Here is a 21,069-nt window from a genome sequence, read left to right as displayed (position 1 = left end):
GACCCTACACCGAGCCACCTTAAAGTTGGTCTCGAGAATGTAGTGGTCGCTGCCGATCTCCATGGCGGTGTTCTCCCAGCCCACGTCCTCGAAGTGTCTGACGAAGACGAGGTTGGGTGTCGAGTCCCGGGTGACGGAGTTGCCGATGCGCGTGGGAAAAGCCTTATCAGTGGCCATGGCAGAGTGAGGTCCGTCTCGTTGGCGTCTTGCTACTATCTGACATAAACAGCGGAAACAACCTTTCATGTGTTGAGGAACGTAGGCATTTGTCTTTAAATCGTTTAAAGAAGGCTTCGCTTTTACTTTTACAATGCATTGTTTTGTTCTTGCCCACATTTTCCGGGAAGATCGAATTTTATGGTTTGCAGTGTTCAATATAACACTTTGGCACATTTACTTGCCTTGATTCCCAAGAAAAAGAAAATGAACTTTGAATCTGCCTTCGTCTGTTTCCTTCACGGTATGTGATGTTCAAGTTATGGTGACTATATGCCAATTCCGTAGTCTGCAATGAGACAAAGCATGGTCTTCAAAATCTCCATTAGTCCCTCGGGGGTGCTTCCGAGTGGCGCAGACATAGACAACTTGGAATCTTTTTTTTTCTTTTTTTCTGAGGAACCATTTTTTCTTTTACCTTTTTTCCTCTTAGGAACATTGCAAAGCGCTACACTGAATGATCCTTACCATAAGATGCGACTTTGGTGCGAGATTTGAGCAGGAATGCAGCAGGCGATAAGCGCAAAGTCATTCTTTATTTTATTTTGTTTTTACTTGTTCTTTACAATTTCAGGATAAACTTCAACTTCAACTTGAACTTTATTAATTCTTCTAGTACCCACTAGAAACGTCCTCCTGGGCTAAAAAGCTGCCATAAGCAGCTCGACTGTACCGAATAGACCCAAGAGACACATAGAAGCGCGCGTCCCGATGCAGCGAAGCGCATGACTTTTATCGAACTGCAGAGAGGTAGACGTCACGACGAGGAGGGAAAAGATGTTGATTTTAACAGTGCACGAACCCTACAAGCGTGAATGACGGCAACGACGAATACTTAATTTATACAGGCGAAGGCGACTGTGGTCGCTGACGTTCAAGGCGTCGCTGGGAGCAAGTTCAGGTACCTCTCTACTTTGACATGTCGACGAACCGAAGGCTCTCTTCTTTTGTTCAATTACCCCGTCGGTACCTCACCCTTCCTCATTTTCTCTCACTCACTTTGCGCAAGACACTCCCCAGAATATGCCACCGCTCTAACAAGGAGCCTCCGTTTAAATGTTGAAGGCTGCCACTTTACAGCCTGCCGACGATCATAACTAATAACCGTAGGAAGCAAAGTACAGTTTTTCCAATGGAAGAAGCCGGTGAGTGGTTTCGCATGTCGGCCTAACGGCTACACAGCTGTACAACATGCGCTGCTTTTAGATAGCGATCGTGCACCTGATTGCAGTGCCTTGTACAATGTATAGTCGGCTGATAGATGTACTTTACGTGAGGTATGTTATTGTACAACTGATTGTATTCGTATTGGCGCAACATGACGTTTCTGTTTCTCATGCCGTAACATTCCTGCGTCGTGCAGATGTAAGGAGCGCATGCAATAGGTATACAACGTACTATACATTGGAGAGAGCAATTAAGCTCAGTGGAGTGTGGCATCGTCACCACTTTTCCCCTCTTCTTTTCCCTTTCCCTCTCTCTCGCTTTGTATATCGTCACCTCCTTCACCAACCCAGGGTAACCAAGCAGGATTCCCAGTACTAAACCTTCCCACGCATTGTTTCACCCTCTCTACCTCATTTACGAAAGCTGTGTAGCGGCAGGAGAAATCTCTCTACATCCTAAATAAGAGAGCAAGGCCATAGTGCGTAGAGCTGGGACGTCGCTTTCGCAGACACTGAGAGTCCGTAAATTTGGACGAGGGACGCGAGTGATTAACGCCCAGAGGCGTGATCATAATTCCAAAGCATGGTTTTCAATCGGCTCTCCGTGGTCTACATGGCTAACTGCGCGCAGACCTGCTTATTTCTTGGCGGTGTTGGCACATCCAGGGCAGATTTCGAAAAGTTCAATGACATCGGCGTCTAGCTGTCGACGACGCACGCTTCGCACCAATGGAATAACGGTAACGCGGCCGTTGCATGCCTGTTTCGCGCAGTAGCCGCCTCTGCTTTCAGTTGTCTCTGGAATTGCTGAAACATAAGTGTTGTGGTCGTATTTCCTGTTAACAGAACTATACCAGTGGTAGTTGAATATATCACATGATATCGATGCTTCCTGCATCACGCCGAACACAGTTTCTTCGAAGTCATGTGCGTTCTTTTTTTTCCATCCCCTGAATGCACTCTTCTGCCGCCATGTCTCCGGAAAAAAAATACAAAGCGCCAACTAGTTACGCACGCACGCACGCACGCACGCACGCACGCACGCACGCACGCACACACACACACACACACACACACACACACACACACACACACACACACACACACACACACACACACACACACACACACACACACACACACACACACACACACACACACACACACACACACACACACACACACACACACACACACACACACACACACACACACACACACACACACAGACGCACGCACAGACGCACGCACAGACGCACGCACACACACACGCACACACACACGCACACACACGCACGCACACGCACGCACGCACACACGCACGCACACACGCACGCACACACACACGCACACACACACACACGCACACACACACGCACACACACGCACACGCACACACACACGCACACAATCACGCACACAATCACGCACACACACACGCACACACACGCACACACAATCACGCACACACACACACACACACACACACAATCACGCACACAAGCACGCACGCACACGCACACAATCACGCACACAAGCACGCACGCACACGCACACAATCACGCACACAAGCACGCACGCACACGCACACGCGCACGCACACGCGCACGCGCACGCACACGCGCACGCACGCACGCACGCACACGCACACACACGCGCACGCCTGTGTGTGCGTGTTCCCTCTGTTTGTCTGCAGATAGAGCGTGGTATAACTCAGCGAGTCACGACTTCGGTTAAGAGTCTGATGATTAACGACTTACTCGATTGCGTAAGAGAGCAAACCGCCCTGAGCTCAGAGAAGCGCATCTGCTGTCTCGACGGTAGGATACGCTAAGCATTATTTAAGGCATCGTTGTTTTTGCAGACGCACTTGGCAACTCATTTTTTTCTTATGTGTCGACGCTATTTCCTCGTTTAACAGCGTTCCCCCTATTTGTCGTATCTTTTCGAGGAGTCTCTGCAAGTTCTTTCGGTCTGGAGTGATCGAGAGCTTCCTCTAAGAAAAACGAAAACACACTACCTTGGCTTCTTTCCTTCGAGTAACTGTGGGCGGAAATAGAATGGCTTTACACTCTAGGGTTCTACAACTCAGCATTCATGAAAGAGCAAAATTGTCCAGCATCTCTAGATGTAGAACGAAGCAACGAAGGAAACCCCATAGGGCTCTGCAAACAGAAAGTTCTTTTCCCATACCCCAGGTGGATGACAAATTGTTTCTTAAACCGCACACTATCAAAGAAAAAAAATGCCTTTAACAAATAAATATTTTCTTTTTTCTCCCTTAATGAGAGAAGTAGCACAGAATAAGTGGCATCGTGATTAATATCATAGTAATTACGACCTCGCACATTTCAATGAGGTTCTGTGCTGTAGCTAAGGCGATGGAAAGAGGATGGAAAGTTTACGCGGGTATTTCACTAGTACTCACGTTCACAAAGCAAGTCGTGACACAACTACAGCACCAGAACACAAGTTCTTTGGTTTAGCGTTCAACCTGACAGTCTGTACATGCCTGCGTTAACGGTTCGACTGACTAATGTGCAAATTCCACGAGCGTAATTTAGCACCTTAAATTACTTCAACTTACATATCGCCTTAGTGTTATTGCTTTCTCGACTTCGTGAAGCTTGCTCTACCGGTTAGATGTTTATTTAGATAATAATGTGGAGGCCCTCCTAATGTACAAGTTGCAGTTACCGCTTAGCGAGTTTGGCAGCACTTAGCTTGGCAGCACTTAGTATACTATATCGAGTACTCCTCGTTCCTGGGCATAGTCACAATAGGTTGTGAAAGTCCGCTGTAGATGCTTTAGACGGTACAGCGAGTGCTCGGCTGTTGGACCCCAAACCCAGGTGAAGGAAGGTGTAAGGGCCGCCCTAGACCGTATTTTCCGATGTTCCTTTATTACTTTTTTCGTAGCGTTGAGACAGCAAGACGAGATGTGGTGTTATTAACTGCTGCATCCAGAATACCCACCTCCTGCTTCCCGTTTAAACTAGTGGGGACAGATATAAATTTTACTCTTGACAGTATAAAGTAATTTCTTTTTCTCATTGAGAACACTGCCACCTGCACGAACGCTTGTGACAGCGGAGGTTCCTCTGCGACTGACTCTATTATTTTTATTTTCTCTCCCTGTCTATTCTTCCCCTTTCCCCTCCCTAACTGTAGAGTAGCCAACCGGGCACGTGCTTGGTTAACCTCCCTACCTTTCCCTCTTCCTTTCTCTCTCTCTCTCTCTCTCTCTCTCTCTCTCTCTCTCTCTCTCTCTCTCTCTCTCTCTCTCAGCCACCAACATCGACGGAAAGAGCGCTCAGTGAGCTGATCGAGTTTTCGTTGCCAGCAACTTTTTTAGGTTAGCTTCGATACATCAAAGCTATAGCAAGGAATGGCGGTTTCCCTATAGTTAGTATATACTCTACGAGGAACATCGTTCAATATCTACTTCGGCATACATTCAAGTAGAAGATCTCTCAACGTATTGCACCTTCATATTCGTCACGGTGAACCTCGAACACAATCTCAAACGGCTAAAGTTGAGCAGCAATACCATAAGTATGGGTGGCACCCCTTTCATTGCAAACATTCGAAAACCCGTCCGCCTCTGCACAGGGATGTGACACCTCATCTTGATATTGACATATATTACTGAATGTAAAATATGGGTTATTTTGTCAGAGATAGGGTCGGCTATTCCAAAATAATAAGTAGGTGAAACAACAAAGACAAAAAATATAATGAAGACAAGTTCTTTATCCTTCTTTTTCATAAAAGGTAAAAAAAATTAGAAGTTTGGCCACGAGCAGGTCCGGCTATCTTGAAATCATACAAATGAAAAAAAAAAACAACGACAACAGCGACGACGACAACGACGCCGATGACGACGATGAAGACGATAGCAACAAATTATAATAAATACACAAAGCTCAAGTTTAAAGCAAAATTGCAAAGCACTAGCAAATCAAGTCCGTAGATAACGAAGATTATCACAAAAAAAAAGACGCTCTAAGATTGCAAGAATAAGACAAGCATGTACAGGCAATGTGATCAAAGAGGCAACTATAATAAAATTATCTCACTCACTCACTCACTCACTCACTCACTCACTCACTCACTCACTCACTCACTCACTCACTCACTCACTCACTCACTCACTCACTCACTCACTCACCCAGAGAGGCAACTAAAAGTGCACATTAATTACCGTACAAAAGCAATTTAATAATTCAGTCTACAAGAAAATTCGACACAGCCTTCAGAGCTTATCTCTGTTGAGGCAATACCAAGATCCAAGAGCTTCTTGCACAGAGAAAGGCGCCTATCAAGAGAATTCAGACGACTGCGAAACATACCGCTGCTGGTAATGTAGAAGTTTTTCTTTTAATTATCCGGTTTTACGAGGCGAAACCACGACGTGATTATGAGGCATGTCGTAGTGGGAGACTCCGGATTAATTTTGACCGCCTGGCGTTCTTTAACATGCACAAAATGCATAATACATAATGCACGTGCACGTTAAACGTTAACGTCCACGTTAAATGCATAATGCACTTCCTTAAAGTTCATTTAACAAAAAATAAAATAAGGAACTATACACAGAGGTTTTTGCATATCGCTCCTATCGAAATGCAGGTGCCGCGGCTTTGATTTCATCCTGCGACCTCGTGCTCAGCAGTGCAACGCCAAAGTCAGTAGGCCACGTCGGTGGGTTGTCATGTACAACACTTGTGATAATGTACATTCGTGACCACTAAGGGAAAATTCGTTCATCCCGCTCGGTCCAAACTTCTTTCTTTCTTTTCTTTTTTTTTTCTGGTACAAGATTATTAGATTTAGGGGATCTTGTGCCCTAGCTCAGAGTTAGGAGATATGCCGTAGCGGTTGCTACGGTTGGATCAGGATTAATCTTGGATGTCTGGGGTTCCTTAACGTGCCCCACAAAGATCCATTCACGAGCGTTGTCTGCATTCCATTGCCTATGGAATGCTGTCGCAGCGTCAACGAATCGAATTATAGCGACGTCCTGAATAGAATCAAAAATCACTTGGGCATTTATTTGAAGAAACAGGACTACATGAAAAAACGTCTACTTCATGTCGCGTCGGGTACAAATATGTAAATACAACCCACTACATCTTTGTGTTTATACGCACTTCATTAGTGTTTGTGTATGTTTGTGGTGTAATATGTGTATCATTCTCATATTTGAGGGTCTTGTGGGATGAGGCCCGATTTTGACTGTTGTGTCACTTTGTGTCTATTATATATGTCATCTGTTGCCAGCCTGCTCCTTATATTGCCTTTTCTGTCTAGTGTACATGCGTTTTCAAAACAAATAATAATAATAATAATAATAATAATAATAATAATAATAATAATAATAATAATAATAATAATAATAATATGGGATCTGCATATTTGTTTCAATTGCACGCGTGACTATCTCGGTCCATATCGTGACCTTGTGTACGTGTTGAGAACTCATTATACGTGTGTATTTGTCGGGACTCAAAACGGTGTGTGGTACAACCTGAAGCCCCTTAAACTTCGTAAAGTAGTGCCACGCTTTGAAGAATGCCGCCTCGTCCTCGCGTGCTCTTGCCGAGGCCGACGCCGCGTCGCTATTGGCCTAATAGCATCACGTGGGCCCTCGCGCCGTGCATCAGCGCCATTTTTGCTCGAGAAGCATCTACGGAGTGGCGAGGAGCGCATGTTGGCGTCGTTGCTACGCTCGAGCAGTGTAGGTGGCGCCACGGTCGAGGACGGAGCGTGAAAGTGAGGAGAAACGAGGAGGAGTGAAGGCGGAGGAGGAGAGTGTCGCTACTTTACGAAGTTTAAGGGGATTTTGTGCAACCTGCCGTCGTATTTTGTTTCAGCATGTTTCAGAGTGTCGAGGACTACGCGTAGACTTAATTTTCTCTCTTATGCAACTCCGCTCAAAATTTTTCTACCCCTGTGACACGGTTCTCATTTTACAAAGATATTTCTTAGTATTATTATTATAGGTGAGATAACTCTCTTGTATTTTGATTTAACCAAATAAAAGATAAATAAAAGACAGTTACTTAGTCCCCGTGGTATACTTCTACGTCACTATAGCAGCATCAGCCGCTGGCCTCCTTTTTACGCAGATTGCCGTCGAATACGTGCACTCATATAACGAAACAATACCTGCAGTCGGCATGCAAAATTTACGGACCGCGGGATCTGTACGAAACTTTGAACTCCCGAGCAGTTTGTCACCGTACAAGCAAGGCTATGCTGTTCGCACATGCTGGGAATGGTAATACCAGGTTGTGTACCCTGGCTGCGGAAATATGCAGCTTTCTCGCTAAGCCCGCATTTTCTAAACGTTTGACGCTGAATGCATACAAGACAGGCCGGTGACATATGTCTGCAATCAGTGAACTGCAGCAGTTTACCAAGTAATCAGAGCGAGCAAGGTCTCCTGTAGTATACAACAATTTGGCATTGCCTACGATGAACCTGCGCCAAATTTTACTACCCTATAAGCTTTTACAACACCGCGTGACACAGTGCGAGGAAGAAAAAAAAAAGATTGAGTCACTTAAGTATCCTGTAATTTTAATGTGAAAGCATAATGATTTCTCTAATTTATTGGTTACGTCTATGATACTTGACGTCATACATTGTAGCGTTTCCTTCACACCTCTACCTTAATCCACCTTAATCCACCTTGCTATAACTTGTGTCAACCTTAAACCGCCTTAATCAACTTTCATCCGCTTTAATCTACCTTGCTATAATTTTTACCAACCTTAATCCACCTTACTCCACCTCGCTTTAATTTGCACCAACCCTAATTTATTGTAATCCACCTTAGTACATCTTGTTCTAATTTTTGCCAACCTTAATACACTTTAATCTCCCTTAATCCACTTTCATTCAACATCATTCACTTTACTTCCCCTTATTTCACTTTTCTGCACCCTAAAGGAACACTAATGGCAATTATTAGGTCAAGCTAAAGTGATGCATCAGTACTCGAAAATCTTTAAGACGTCAATATTATCGCGAGCAGAGCCTTAGTAATCGAGAAATTGAGGTATATGCAATACACGATTAGAAACTCCCCTGGGACATTTAAGCACTTTCCCGATGACGAAGGCACCCCTCATATAAATTATCTCACTAGCACTCAACCACTCATTGTTAAAAAAAACAAAAAGAAAACATCATTGTATTGCATTATAAGACGAACGAAAATGCTACTTGTCCAGTTCTATTTCATTTTTAGAAAAAAAAAATAACTTCTTCCCATTGACCTTGACAACGACGCGGGCGGTCGAAAGGTTTCGTTTTCACTCGACTCTCCGCCGCCCGCGCTTTTGTGTTTCCATAGTTTCGTTACCGCGCAGTGCATTGTTAGTTTTGCTGGTTCGCGAAACCCGCACAAGCTGCGCAGAAAATTCCACGTCCACGTGGTGTCGCGGCATGCCCGAACGGTCCACGCCACTTGACGAAAAAGCAGCTGCAGCGGCGAAATCACCGCTCCTGTCATGGCTCAGTTCCTACATGGACGCGCGTTTTCGTTTGGCGCAGAGAACCGTAAAGAGCAGTCTGTCGGGCACCGTTTCGCTCACCTACGGCAGCGAAGTGCGGCGATGGCGTATGTAACGTTACCCCTCCCCCGGTTGGGTGGCGGGAGATTTGAATTTCAATATAGGTATTCGGACACTTCAGACTCAATTTTCTAGTAAATGGAGTCTTTTCTTTGCAAGAAATAAGCACTGCGAGGTTTCTAGAATGATAACCAGAGTCCACATCAACTTAGTAGTTGCCTTTGGTGTCCCTTTAAGTCCACTTAATCTAACTTGTTTTAACTTTAATTCTGTATTACTACTGACGTCACACAAGACGCTGATGACGTCACTGACAATGACGATCTTTATTCCCGCTCGTAGCGGACAACGCCGACTTTCCTGCCTCGTGGGACATATAATGCTCCCGCATTAATAACCGTCTACCTCGGGGGACATGTTGCTGCTTCTCCGAAGACCGCGTAAGAGGCGTTCCCACTATACGGTGCACTTTCATTAACAGCTCGGAAGGCGGAAGCTTCTCCTCGGGAAACTAGTGGAACACCGGGGCAAAAGAGGCTGCGAGATTGTTATCATCGCCAGCAGCTCGGCGAAGGTCGGCCGACAGGCTCCATTTTATCGCACTGCCGGCGACAGCCAAGTGGCGCAGTCCCGTGATCGGGGCGTGCTATGGGCGCAGCAGAAAACGCGGCTCTAGCGATGCCGGTCTTGTGGGTCTTCCATCCGATGCGAACGTGTGTTCCGTACCACGCTCATCTATAAGACCAGCATAGGGCGTCGCTCATCTATCGTCGCCTTCGAAATTCATCAAGCTGAGGTGTGGAAATGTGCGCACGTGCGCGTGCTTCATATTCTGTGAAACGCGTCGCCCTCCATTAGCGCTGGTGGAACCGGGCCAACGTTTAATCTGTTTAAGCTAACTTCGCCAGCTCGAATGTATAATTGTGGTCATACGAGCGCCTGAACCGTGCTCTCGTCGCTTGCAGTTTATCGCACGATCAGCCGTGCACGTTCTTTTCATAAGATAGAAGGTGCTTGCGCCAACTACAGCAGCGAGTTTGAACTTAGGGGAGCGTAGTCTGCCGGAAAGATTGGTTGCGTCAGTCATGATTTTTACAAATGTCTCGCTGCCACGCTGAGTGCGCTTCGCCATTGATGCCACTTTTCCGAGAGCGTCCTCCACTGAGTGCAGTAAGTTGAGTACGTCGAAGGAGCGCATTCTGTTGCATCTACCTGGGGAAGAGGAAGAAGAAAAAAATATTTGTTATGAAAATGTCAACCATACAATACCAGTTTCAGAGTTTTACTACACTCACTGACTGCTAAGTTCCAATCCGCTAGCCATATCACCCTGCCTATGTGCTTATTGTTGCCATAGCAATTACATTAAGACATTTGCGGGCGAATTTTCGTCGTTGCCGTCGCCGTGATGTTGCGCACATATCTAAGCACGTGTGTGCAACATGTTTGCGTGTGTTGCATATACGCAAAGTAGGTGCTATAATATTGAACCGCCGAAAATCCTCAGACCTCATCTTGAGCTGAATTATTTCTCAGAATTTTGAGAATTTCAGCGCGGAAACAAAAGTTATGAGACATTTCATTCACAGCGGATGCCGTTTATATCCTAAATCTCCTGAGATTCTAAAAAATTGCTGAAAGGTTAGTGCTTACAGTCTGAAAGTGCTGTTAGGGGTCCTGCTGTTAGTGGCCCTGCACTGCGCGCTAGAGATCTTAAAGGAGAAATATTTTGGCGCGCCCTCCTAGTCCAATTGATTTCAAGCGCAACGCTAATCCTTGCTATCGCATTAAGAGTTTCGTCCTTCGCGGGAAATTGTCCCTGTTATTTATTTATTTATTTATTTATATATTTATTTATTTATTTATTTATTTATTTATTTATTTATTGGGCCACAGCGAAGACCCAACGAAGCAGGACAGAGGACGGATGAGGCAAAGCCTATAGATGAGCTTTTCTTAATGGATGTTAACTCACAATGAAAGGAAAGAAATGGACGATGATGCAAAATTTCGACAGATAGACTTAACACTGCTTACGTGTGGGAATGCGACAGCATTAGAGTCCCTTCGGTGAAAATTCTGCGTTTTATAACTGCGTTTCTGTAAGGCCAGATCAAAACGCGCTTGCTTGCCCGGTAAGCTTCAATAACTCGAAGTGGCATTCAACTGTACATTCACGCTTTTTATTTTGTACGCTCGTTTTATGCGCTCAAGACGTGGCACCACCTCTTCTCCATTGGCTGTGCCGTCACGTGACCAATGACGCGCCCACTATAGGCACACCTTTAGTTAACCAGAACCGTAGAGCCGCTGTAAAATCGGGAAAGCTTGCACGTCGCTCACCCCGCGGGGCCCAAGGTTGGACTCACACCGGGACCAAAATTTACCAAATTTTCCTTTGAATGCCATTGGTTTACTTTGTTTACAGGAACCTCCCCGATAAATTTTTCGTCAGTCCGAGCATTTTTGACGTGTTTTGACTGTTTGCGCCATCAACCATTCTTGGTGCCATCGCTCGGTGGCGACGACGCCGGACTTGTGCGTAATGGGACATGTAATGTTTTGGCATTAATAGGCACCCAAAAAAAGGCGTCCAAGCCTGATAACCAGCCTGTGAAACAACGTAGTCTACAAGAATCGCTGCCTGTGCTTCACCGCCGTCGAGTTGTAGTGAACTAAAATATACAGGTTGTTTCAGCGAGCACTTTCAAAATTTCTTAAAAGTTGGCTGTGGCAGATAGCTCAATTTTAGTCTATGAGCCGGTCTACTCGAAGCGGCGTACACTACTTCCAAAAAAAAATGAAATGCGTTATCGACTAATTAACAATAATTCACAAGGCAACTTTTTAGCTAATTATCTTATGACCCATATTGCAATTTACAAATTCTAGCAGTGGACTTCGCAAGGTGGATGCACTTGGAACGACTTCTCAGGATGACACTGCAGTTTCGAGATATAAATTCCTGAACTTTGCGGAGAAATGCAGTGGCCTTCCAGTTACTTGTGCGCTTCAGTGCATGAAACAACGTTTCGTTAACAAGTTAGCTGTAACGCCAATGCATTTCTGCACAAAGTTCGGGAATTTATATCTCGAAACTGGTGTCACATTGAAAATTCGTTCCAGGTGGATCCGCCTTGCGAACTCCACGGCTAGAATTTGTAAATTGCAATATGGGCCATAATGTAATTAGGTAAAAACTAAATTAGCGAACTTTTATTAATAAGCCGATTTTGCATCTCAATTTGTTGTGAAAGTATCGCTTCGAGTAGACCAGCTCATGAACTGGAATCGCGATATCTGCCACAGGGCAACTTTTAAAGATTTCTGAAAGTGTTCGCTGAAACACCCTGTGTATGCTGTAACTGAGTCGACGAAGCAGCAAGCGGCTGTGCCATGCCGGCCCGCAAGACGTCGCACCAGAAGGAGCCGTCTCGTTATCGGCGCGCGCTTTCCCCGCTTTCCTTATAGACTCGCCGCGCGACATCTTAGCAGGGGAATTAGAAAAGCCACGCGCCCTAGAGAAATGCTGGGCGCGTGCGCTGCGCGCGACAAGAGCCCGCTGAAAGGCGCAGCACTGATCAAAGAGGAAAAGAAGGAGCCGGGAAGAGGAGGGGGAGGGTGTGTAGTTGCGTGCAGCACGCCGGGAGCTTCGCGCGACCTTGGAGTAGTCCGGTTATGAATGGCCTTCCGATGGGCGTCCCATAGGTGTCGGGCTGTTCTTGCGCTTCTTCCATCGGAGCAGGTAGGAGGGAAGAAATTTGTGAGACATAACCTGGGGGGCAACCGGCTTATAGTCATTGTAGGGACAGCCCGCAGATAAAGCGCTTCAGGAAACCAAATGCATTATGCACAGCTTGGCGCGTGTATATATCTGAGATGGTTAGATTTCATCGTATGTAACTGTACGTGTATGTATAACTTGGCAAGCACCAAAATTTTTACGCCGCAGGGCAAACTTTCGAATAAAAAAAATTCTCTGAGATTGCGGCTTCGCTTTCGCACTGACTCTTTGTTAGAGCGAATTTCTCCTTCTTCGCTTGATGCACGTCTCTATAGTCCGACAGAACCGATCAGTCACGTTGGTGGCGAGTGGGTTTTTCGAATTCGTGATTTATAACAGATTTGTATGTTTCGCTTTGTTGAGAAAAACAAAGATGGGGGGGGGGAGGGGGGTGCGTAAGAAGTCGGCCCTAGGTTCCAGCGTTCATATACCTGTGGGAGGTATTATCAACGGGAATTCCAGTTTCCTCGTTGATAGCAGAAATCAAAGATCAAAAGACACGGTTTAATTTGGGCTTCGTACCATTGCTTCGTGCAACGTTGCACACGCGCATTGCACTGACATGATTCTCCCGTTCCCTGGAAACATAAAGTTTATTTAAAAGAGAGTTATCTCGGGTTATTGGGAAGCATAGCTGATAACGACAGTACGGCATTCTTGAACAATCGCTTATATTTTTAGCAGTGACATTGTTCATTTCACACGCATTTACTTTCGCAGAAGGACTTGACACCATTTTCCTACTATTTCAGCGAAATTTAATCTTTGTCGTATTTGTTGTTCTTCCAAAGGAGCGGGCTAAAATGCACGCTCGTGTAATTAGCACTCACAAGGTTCCGGAGTGCTCGCATGCGTAATTTATTGCAAACACTGCAATGAATCCTCCCACTTTGAACTTTGCCTGCAAATTACCCATGACCCGGCATTTACTTTCACAAAACAGAAACAAGGTACGTCCTTGAGTTCACTGAGATCAGCGGGCGAACGTCGACACGCGTGGAAATGTCGTAGGAAAAAGATTGAAATGCGAGGAACAAGATATTGTGCATTTTTTTTTGTAATGCTGCTAATGAAGCCAGTAAGGTTAATGATTCAGGACGCATTGCACTTAACGTGCCTCCCGATCCTGTTAAGCATGAAGCCTGTTTACCGCAGAGTTCTTTCCCGGCATTGGGAAACAGTTAAAAACGGCAACTTGACATTTGTAATTACTTTTTCTTTTGGAAATTGTTCGCAACCACTGTGTTTGATCCTAATGCGCTTAACTTCGCACGCAGATTTTGCATTGTAGTCCGCTTATTGTTACTAAGTTTGATCTTGGTGGCATTGGCAGTTATGCAAGAGCAGCTTGCCCAATTTTGCGCTTCTCGTAAAAGCTTATTAAATATGGGCTCTAGAGTGCTTAATTGCACAGTTTATTGCGAGGGACGTAATCAGCGTAAATACTATCAATTTTACGCAATATAAATTCTGCACAATACCCATGGCGTGCCCTATACTTTCGCCAGATTTAAATTCTGCGTAACATGGGCTTCCCTCTGTACAGTGGGAAACGTAGCGTGAGAAGTTCATGTAACACTTTCGTGCACATGTTAAAGGGATATTTATCAAAGGTTCTATTCGATCCTCAGGCATATCACTTCGCACACTAATTGGGCAAAGTCTTCACTACATATTTGCTATATTTAATTTTAGTGGCGCTTGTGGTTATGTCAAGGCAGCGGACTAAGTTTTACGCCGCTCGTGAAACAAGCTCGTAACGCTCCAGATCGCTTCCACAAGCAATTTATTTCAAGAGCCGCCGTAAACTCACCCATGTGGAACTCTGCCTACGCATATCCCATTTTGTGGCCCTTAATTTACCGATGAAAAGCAAGGCGCCTCGTTGAGTTCAGCGGGGACACCGGGCAAACGTCGTATAAAGAATGCAGATACCGAAGAGGAAAAAAAAAGAAAAGACGAGGGCTCAGCAATTATTCGTCACGCTTATTGTCAGGCCAAGAACGTTAAAATTTCGGGGCACATTCTATTTATGATCCCCCCCCCCCCTAATTTCTGCCAGATATAATTATTGTTTAAAGCAGAGTTCATCATCATTATCATAATGATCATCACAAACGTTTATTGGTCTCTATTTACTGGGTCTTTTGTGGTGGTCCGTCGCAGTCACTCTTGACTAGGTTTAGCAGGGCTGGGGCCTTTTATCCAGGGCTCCAACAGCCTCGCTACACGAGACCAATTTGGTCCTCGCAGCGGTCGCTGGCCAGCAGTGCCTCCCGTTGCTCCCCTCTTGGATTTAAGATTTTGGGAGACTGCAGTCTTAAGTTGGCATTCCCATGTGGTGTGATACAAGGTGGGCCTTTTGACCGCACTCCGGGCGGTTGGTTGCGTATCTGGTGGGGTACATTTTTACTGAGTAGGTTTAAGTTGGCGAAGGTTGTTTCCGCGCATCAGGGAAACGTAGCTTATATCGGCAACGTCGCATTTGGGGGCACTTCATTCAGATTTCGTTTGCAAAAGACGTATTCGGTTCGCTCGCGCTTAACCTCGCACAGGGAGTCTCCATATTAGTCGGCATATTTTCTTTTTCTGAGTGGCATACGTATATAATGCATATAACGGCAGCGGGATAAATCTTGCGCCGCTCGTGAAACAAACTCGTAAATGCTCCGGAGCGCTTGCCTGCAGAATTGATTGCGAACGCCACAAATAAATACTTTGAACTTCGCGTAATCTATAACCTGCGCGATATTGTCACGAAATATAAACAAGTTGTCTTGCCTAGTTTACAGGCGACACTGGAGAAACCAACTGCAAACCTCGTATGGGACATGAAAGTAAGGAGAGAAAAAAAAAACAGAGGTTCAGTCATTTTTTGTAGCTCGTCTGTCTAAACTTAGAAGAGCAAAGAGGCGCCACACACTGCACATAACGTTCCCACTAATTTCGCTTAATTAGAAGTTGGCGACTTGCATAGTTGTCGTATTACCTAGGGAAATATATCCAATAGCGGCAACATGACACTATGAAACGCTTGAAAAAGTAACTTTGTACAAAGACTCTAATTTTATTCTAATGATATGAAACATTTATCGCTCGTCGCACACGACAAGTTTCCTGTTTCAATGAAATATAAGCACCGTACTTTACATAGTTCACCAAGGAGACTGAAAAACAGCTACTACATGACGTGCATGAGGTGTAAAAATCGACAGAAGAGTATTCAGCAAACATTTTTAAAGCGCATAATTACCCTAGGCACTTCCAACCTTCGGTGCTCGTCCCCCTGCCATTAATGGCCTGTTCAGGCAAGCATACCACGCATACCATATTACGCTTCTGTGTTGGGCCAAAAACGAAGGTTTAACAATTTTACTTTTTACTCCTACTTGACACAACAGTATTCAAAATTTGTGTGCCCCTTGCTTTTAACAATCCCCAACTTTTCCCAAAATATAGACTTCGTGATTTATGTAGTTTTCCTTTTCCATAACGTTGTGAAAATTGTCAGGTAACGTTTTCGATTGGTTCTAGTCGCAATAACAGTTCGCTCTAAAAGAAAAGAGTGCCGTAAACAGAAAATGAACGAGCTGATAAAAAAATAGAATCTGCTACGAAGACCATTAGCTGCGAATGTAAACTACACTGCACTAAAAGTAAGTGCAGCTGTCCAGGGCTCCAGTTCGCTTCAAAACTAGATTGCAAAAACGACGACAAAAATGAACGCATGAAAACATATTCAGAAACAGCTTGGACAACATCCAGTTCAGCGCCTTTTGGTAGTAACCTATACGACGTCATGCTCTCATGAGAGTGTCAGCATCACCGTCGCTGGTTGCTGCTAAGTGCGTTTCATTTCTCAGGCCACGTGGAGGAAGATCATTATCAACGTGTGTTACGTATACCTAACTAGCCAGAGTCTAACTTGCGTTGCACCTTGCGACATTTCACCGTAGAGGCACATTGCCAACGTAGACGAGAGGGCGCGATGAAGTTTTCCTGTGACTGCCGTTCACACTTCTGTAATATCCGCCAGCATACGAGAATCTCCACTGCTATATGATCGCTATGCTATGCGACTCCTTCGGCAGCTCCTGCGACTTCTTTTGCTCGCATACTCCACCAGCTAACGTTCCGTTTTTTTTTTTTTTTTTTTGCCGCGTTCATGGGAATTTATTATTCTTCTTTTGTTGTAGGCGGCGACCCTTGAAATACCGGCATGTCCCAGAGGCTCACTTGTCTGTGGTCTGACATAATACTTCACCTTTCCGTGCCGTTTGAACGGAGAAAGAAGAGCGCTCTAACCGCAGGTGGAGAATCCACCTCCTTAGCTTTCTCCTAAAATATTGCGTCTAGACGCAATTTTTTTTTAGGAGAAAACTAAGAATGTAGATCACCTCGACGAAGCGAAGAGGAAAGCCAGGTCTAGAGAAAGAAATCTTGGAGCGCGATCTCGAGGACAGCGCTTTTAGTCTAAATCTTACGCAAGCCCGGCAGCGTCATTTCAGGCATATTAGAGTGCAGAGACAGGTAGAGAAAGGGAAGAAGTACGCGTTTTTTGGTGTTCTTTGGTACGCTGCTAGCTGCCTTATAATGCTAATGTGAGTTTTGTATTGCTATACAGGTTTCCAAGCTGTATACTAAACTAATGTGAGGCGTGACTTCATTAGTGTATACGCCCAGCCCAGCCAACGTAACATAACTGCTGGTACGGACGCGAACGGCGGCAGGATCACTTTGAACGGGTTCAACTCTGCAACAATGGCCTACACGCGCTTCGAACATACTAGTCCGCATCCTTTGTCAGAAAGCAGGAAGGAACGGAAAGAAGATAACAACTGATGTGCGCTGACACGCGTCTGCGTTCACTGTGCTTTCAGAGGCGCTGGTGCATCTTTGAAAGTTCGACAGGGTTTAAGTGCGTTTTATGGGGATGGCAGTAGACTTCGTGCATGCTACCCAAATATTTTCTTCTGTGAGCGTTCTGTCCTCCAGTCGGGTTAGCGCAGTAAGTAGAGCCTCTATCAGCTAAGCAAAAGAAGGACAGTATAAAGCAGAGGACCTGTATAATGGTCTCATCTCAACGACCAAAGTGGCACGAGACACACTGCTCATCACATTCACGCGAAAACAGTAGACGTTTGTAAAAGCGACGTCCAGCCACCAGCTTGCCTCGCATTCCTGGTTTCCAAGCGGCTGTCGAAGGCTCAGTGAAGAGTTGAGGGAGAGCAGTCAAGAGTTGGCACATTCCGCTGAATTCCATTGTGACTTCGACAGTATTGCAAAAGCTGTACATGCCAAATCAACTTAACCGATATAACGTCTTTGACGCTTTATAAAAGGGCAGGAATATAGATCTGCAGAAGCCCTTATGCCGGCAACAGATCTCTGAAGTTCTGATTTACATGAACTGTAAATCAGTGTCCGTGAATTATTCTTTCAAGGCTATATTTGCATTTATTTGAAAGTCGACCACGATCGGGACGAGGCCTAACTGCATTTTTTTTTATTGCGCCAGTATGACAGCGCAGGCGTTACAGTGTGACGTAGCTGATTTTTAAGCATTATTACGCATTTTGGCTATTCTTTAAGAAAAAGGAGTTGTCAAAACGTGCTAGCTTGAATATTCGGTTCGCTTCGAGTGCAACGTAGCCCCTGTTCGCGCACAAGAAAATACATAAATAAAGTTAAACTACTCCAACATAGGCGTGCTGAATACTAATGGTCCCATGGTGAGCTAGTGCGAGAACGTCAAATCCTATTTCCGCACCTTCTCTGGCTAAGTCTTCTTACAGGGTAAAGGAGACTATTTTGCTATTACAGTGGTCGCAACTTTCAAGCATTATTGCTTGCCGATTCTGCTGATTTGTTTAGAATGATTACAAAATACCGCCCCAGGATACTGTATAATTTACAAATGCAGCTTGTACTAATATTACGTTTTAGTGCTCTTATGGAAGCTTGTTTTGAATTGCCCCATATGCAGCTTGGCACGATCTTCTAACAAAGTGCACAAGAACAAAAGAAGTAGGCGGGGAGAGGGCAGCTTGTTCGTGTTCGCTCATACATTTAGTCTGCGTTTTTATTCTTTAGGCATGCGCAAACTTGCCGCCCCAAGTTTACGCTTACCTTTCTTTCCTAATATGTTGCGACTGAGCTTCCCCAAGTGGGAGCGCGCCGATAGTAACGTGGTATCGAACAGAACCATTCTCCAAGAGCATGTGCTTCGTGCAACAATACATAGGTACGCTTAAGGGAGTGATTGTACACCTGAAGCATGCATATAAATGGTTCCAGACAGAATCCATAAAGAATCAGACGGACAGAGAGGCCCTGACTCGTGACTCAGCGTTGCTGCAAATTCTACGCTACGCTGAAGTTCGCAAGACAAACATTAAATAGCAGCTTAGTGCTGACGCTCCAGTACACGTATTAGGAAGATGGCATACATCATCAAGGGTATGGCGAAATTAAAAAAAAAAGGAGGTTTATTTGCTCTCGTTCTCGAATCTTACTTAACTACCGCGTTTTCATCATCCAAGCGATGTTTACCAGCGCCGCAACGCGTCTGCAATTGAAATGAAGGAATAAATTAGTATTTGTTTACAGACACAACTGGCCTGTGGCCTATGTGGAAGAGCAGGGTCACTAGGCAGGAGTGAGAGGCCTATCAGAACCTTTATTAGAGCCACTGCCACGCCAGTTTCGCAAGAAAAACTACCACAGGGAAAGTAGCGCGTCCCCTTGGCAAGCTTAGGATCCGGCGGTGCCGTCGACGCCTCGTAGGGCCCAGCCTAGCTTGTTTGCCCGGAGCTGGCTAAGATCCCCGCAGTCCCACAGGAGCTGTTAGACGTGCTGCCTGACAGAGGCATCGTTGCAATACGAACCCGGGATTCGGGAGGTCTGCGTGGGCAGCTGCGGCCGTCTTACGTCGTCGTTTCTCTCGGCAGCCCAGGCATAGGAGCGACACCTGCACAGGATGTCCTCGGATTGGACGGAAATGAAAAAAGCCGCTTGCTCGCAAAAGGCGCTTACCCACTGACCCCAACTTTCATTATCGCCTCGTTGGATGTTTCTATTCGCTATATTTGGCCGAGTCTTTTCAGTGCAAACAGTGACCGCATTCTTGGAAGAAGTCCCTGCTTTATTTTAGTTTGTTTGTTTTTCTGTTTGGGGGAGGCAAGTTGTTTCACCGCTTGTTAATGGAGTTCCCGCCTTATTTTTCTTTATTTTTTATGCGTGCGTGCGTGTGCGTGTGCTTGCGTGTGTCAAGTCAGGTGGCCGATTGCTGCGGAAGCTCACACTGCGAAAAAAGCAGCGATGTGGCGTGTGAAGACCCAGACGCGTCTAGAAGTTGCAAAGGTTTCCGTCTAAAACATAAGGTCAGGGCGGTATGAAGCGGTGAAAGGCTAGCACTGCTAGATTTCCGGCAGCAGAGAGCGGGTGCAATAACAGCTTTCAACCCAATCTTTGGAACGTATACTTATTCGGGACGGGTGAAACCATTAGGAAGTAGAACGATACGGCTGCAACAAAGACGTCGTGAGCGGAATGATATTTTTTTATATAAAAGTTAAAGTGTATATTTCTCTCGGCGCTGTATCAAAAATAAAACGTTTGAGCGACCATAACGGCACGACAAGCAGGCATACGTCACGGCATGCGCGGTGCCACTTCACCGACGGGTCCGAAAAAAAAATATATATATATATATACGGTTTTACGTGGCAAAACCACGATCTGATTATGAGGCACGCCGCAGGGGGGGACTCCAGAAATTTGGGCCACCTGGGGATCTTTAACGTGCACCTAAATCTAAGTACTCGGGTGTTTTCGAATTTCGCCCCCCATCGAAATGCGGCCGCCGTGACCAGGATTCGAATGCACTACCTCGTGATTAGCACCCCCACACCATAGCCACTAAGCAACCGCGACGGGTAACCGACGGGCCCAGCATATTCTAACGTGGACAGGGTCGCTCCGCGGCGTGGCCGTGAAAGTCGGTCGCTACAATCGAATGCATGCTCAACAAGACGAAAGGCGCGAACAAACTGCATGAAATATGATATCCTGGAATGAGTGTTATAAAATCTCTCTCGCTCTCTCTCTCTTTCGCAGCCGTGTCAGTGTCCGTGTCGGCCTGGACGCTGGTGTCCATTTCGCTGGAGCGGTTCTTCGCTATCGTTCGGCCGCTCGAGTCCCGTCGGTGGCAGACCCGGTCACACGCCTACAAGGTCATCCTGATGGTCTGGCTCTGCTCCATGGTCACCATGCTGCCCATCGCCGTCCTCTCGCAGTTGGTGCCCCTGCGTGGAGGTCA

The 21,069-nt window shown here is 45.7% G+C and overlaps 1 protein-coding gene across 7 annotated transcripts in view; it reads left to right on the top strand.

Annotated features, from left to right (window-relative positions):
* Positions 1-21,069, top strand: part of LOC142579171 (cholecystokinin receptor type A-like) — a 182,333-nt gene that overhangs the window by 93,723 nt on the left and 67,541 nt on the right. For all 7 annotated transcript variants that reach the window (XM_075689124.1, XM_075689123.1, XM_075689120.1 and 4 more), the window contains exon 2: positions 20,868-21,065. In XM_075689124.1, coding sequence (XP_075545239.1) covers positions 20,868-21,065 — 198 coding nt within the window. The remainder of the gene's footprint in view (positions 1-20,867; positions 21,066-21,069) is intronic.

This window comes from Dermacentor variabilis, chromosome 4 (assembly GCF_050947875.1).
Source record: "Dermacentor variabilis isolate Ectoservices chromosome 4, ASM5094787v1, whole genome shotgun sequence".
Lineage (NCBI taxonomy): Eukaryota > Metazoa > Arthropoda > Arachnida > Ixodida > Ixodidae > Dermacentor > Dermacentor variabilis.
This window is presented reverse-complemented; position numbering and strand designations above follow the sequence as displayed.